This window comes from Cyphomyrmex costatus, unplaced genomic scaffold, assembly GCF_001594065.2.
Source record: "Cyphomyrmex costatus isolate MS0001 unplaced genomic scaffold, Ccosl1.0 scaffold199, whole genome shotgun sequence".
Lineage (NCBI taxonomy): Eukaryota > Metazoa > Arthropoda > Insecta > Hymenoptera > Formicidae > Cyphomyrmex > Cyphomyrmex costatus.
The window spans coordinates 1,398,868-1,402,011 of record NW_017276028.1 but is presented as its reverse complement, the minus strand read 5'-3'; the positions used below and the strand labels follow the sequence as shown (position 1 = coordinate 1,402,011).

The window sequence follows — 3,144 nt, the reverse complement described above, 5'->3', positions numbered from 1 at the left end:
CTGTGATTGGTCAATTTGCTTATGATTACGCTTTACGATTAGTCAATTACGAATTAAATTCTTTTTACATGTGATGGCCTTAAAGAGAGAAAATTGAGCCAGCTTGAAAAAGAGTAACTCAATTTTCAATCTTTAAGAGTAATATTTCATTTTCTAAAAAATAAAACCCACTCACGTTTTATAGATTACATCTTTAGAAAGTATTTGTATAAGGTTATTAAAAAAGGAAAAAATCATGCAGACCACTATTTAGCTAAATGCTGTTATTATTAAAAAAAAAAAAAGGAATGTGCAAGATATACGAATAACCTATCACGTGTAGTACAGGATTAAGAGACTAAAATAATTTATAATACTTAAACTCTCACGGCCCTACAAAATTTGATATTGTTAAATACGAAAATCGCCAACTTTCGGTCAAAGTTAGATGTTAAATTAATACGTTAAAACAAATAGATCTTAAAATAAATCTGTAAAGAATTCTGTAAAATAAACCGAGTGTTCACATCATACACGTATCATGTATACCTATTGATATCATTACACGGCGGATTTATAGTCCAACGACCTTACCAATATTTCATGGTATTTATAGACTTTGCGAGGACATTTATCTTTGTTATTCCTTTTTTTGGATCATCAATCAAAATTTCTTTATCCTGTTCATTCCTGAAAAAAAAAATAAAAGCAGATATATAACATTTTCATTGCAATGAGATATTGTGTTCTACTTCGTATGTTTGTATGGCATATCTTATTAGAATATTATGCACAAGAGAATAAACTCACAGATTTAAGATCACCAGTACGGTACCGCCGTCAGACGTGGAAAATGCAATATGTCGAATATTTGCGATATTCTGCGATTTTGTGCCGATTCTCCTGCTGTTAGGTGGTACATATCTATTCAAGAAAAACGCTTATAATTAATAGAAATATACCGATTAAACGCAACAGATAAATAATTTTGACATTCTCGAGAGTTCTATTTTTATTTTATTTAGTTATATAATAATATAATAATAATAATTTTATGCCACTTTAGTAATGTTATAAGTATCAATTGAGATACAAAAGTATGATATACGGACTTTGAAAAATGTCCAATTGCGTAGAACATCGGTTGCTTATAGAATTCGTTGGCTGTACTGTTGACTATTATTGGAGAGTCAACAAAATTTTTGATCCAGTTAGGTCCACCATTCATATTTAAAGCAATATTCCAGTCGATCCAAGTAGATACCCAGTGCGACATGGTTTCGATAATATTTGCTGCGTATAATTCAGCACGTTTCCAAGACCCCAGCATTACTTTTTTGTCTATAAATAATCATAGATATATTATCCATTAAAGGTTGCATGCGATGAATTATAACTCAGCCTATATTTGTGTCTTGTAAAAATTATTAAAGTAAAACGGTGTAATTTGAATAGGTTAACAGAAATGTTCAAATTGTATAAAAATTTAGATTACACTGTATTCAATTAAACATATAAAACATATTTGATTGATGCAGTAGTTTATATCTTGTATGTGTTGTTATTATGTGATCTCAATTTTTTATACAATTTGAAAATTTCTGTTAATCTATCTAATTTATCTCGCTTAGATTTTGATCTTTACAAGTTGATTATTAGAATTAAATGAAAAACACAATTATATCCTCGAAATTTATTAGTATCAAAAGAGCATAAACAATACTGTTAAACTCTTTTATAAATTTCTGACGTTCGTTTTGTATCAATGTTGAGTTGATTTTTTAAATTAAAAATAAAATTTTATATAATTAATATTAAATTATAAAATTAAATTTTTACCAACCTTCGAAAACTCCAGCGCAAGCTTCCGTGTATAGTATTGCTTTCTCTGGAAACAGTTCTTTTATTTCATCCAAAACACTTGGACTAATGAAATGATCAAAATAAAAATGGACCGCAGTTCCAGAAAAAATATTTCTTGCTTTTTTGTCTTCAAATACTGTTTTTGGCCAGTCAGGAATCGATAATCTGGTATCATCCAATGAAAAGATTTTGATATGACTGAAATTATTTTTCTTCAAGGTTGGCGCCAAGTAATTAATAACCCAGTCACGCTCTTCCTCGGCTGTCCATGCCATCGCATTAATAGTCGTATTACTAGTTAACGGAATATACTTATAATTTTCTGGCTCATTCTGAGTCGTTGTAGCCCAGAATTCTAAACCATTATGACGATAAGCCTCGAAAAATCTATAAAAGTAAAATTTATAATAATTTTGAATATCTCGAAAAGTTTTACATAACTGTAAAGTTGTTTCATATATATGAAAATAAATCATGCACTATAGTAGTAAATTATAATATTTTGATCAATTATATAAAATAAGAAGGCTATGCAATTTAGTAAAAATATTGTAATGATATTTTACTTTACGAAATAATTTGCCCATATTTGTCGATGTTCTGGAAGTAATTTAGTGTTAAGCGTCCAAGACTTCTCAGTTTTCATCCAAAGACTGGCGCTCCACGGTGCAGTCAACAACTTTATATCCCCCTTCTTCATTTCTTTAGCTCGCTTAATTATTGGTATCTATTGAGAATTAAGATTTTTATTAATAATTTAATGAAATTGATAATAATATTATTCATTTAAGGATCGATATTTTGGGATCTCAAAATAAATAAAATTTTCTCTGGGAGTCTACTCGTAAATGTTCTATTTAAGAGATAATAAATAGCATCAAAATATCTCTTAATTGCTCTGAAACAAAAAGTGTATGAGAAATGTCTGGTACTGATTTTCAATCATTAAAACGGAGCATAACGTGAAAAAAATACGTACAATCTCAGCTAGTTAGTCAATCGTTCTCTTATAAATTTAAGGCTGATGGTCATTTTGAACAAAATATTCACGTTTTGATTATTGTAAAGAATGTAAAGCATTAATAAAGATAACCTAGCTTATTTTGATGTTAATCATTCCTATGAAAGTGTAACTTAAGAAATCAATATTTCTTAAACGGTACATTTGATAGCGACTTATAGAGAAAAATTTTGTTTGTTTTAAAATCCTAAATTTATATTTTAAGTTTGACGCTTTAACGTGTGAAATCAACTTTATATGTGTGTGTGTGTGTGTGTGTGTGTGTGTGTGTGTGTGTGTGT

At 28.8% G+C, this 3,144-nt stretch overlaps 1 protein-coding gene across 1 annotated transcript in view; it reads right to left on the bottom strand.

Annotated features, from left to right (window-relative positions):
• Nucleotides 1–569: 569 nt before the first annotated feature.
• The window catches only part of LOC108773122 (glucosylceramidase), a 12,356-nt gene continuing 9,781 nt past the window's right edge, over nucleotides 570–3,144 (bottom strand). The window contains exons 5-9 of the mRNA XM_018538843.1: nucleotides 2,409–2,569; nucleotides 1,823–2,229; nucleotides 1,092–1,320; nucleotides 790–903; nucleotides 570–669 (exon numbers count right to left, since the gene is read on the bottom strand). Coding sequence (XP_018394345.1) covers nucleotides 570–669; nucleotides 790–903; nucleotides 1,092–1,320; nucleotides 1,823–2,229; nucleotides 2,409–2,569 — 1,011 coding nt within the window. The remainder of the gene's footprint in view (nucleotides 670–789; nucleotides 904–1,091; nucleotides 1,321–1,822; nucleotides 2,230–2,408; nucleotides 2,570–3,144) is intronic.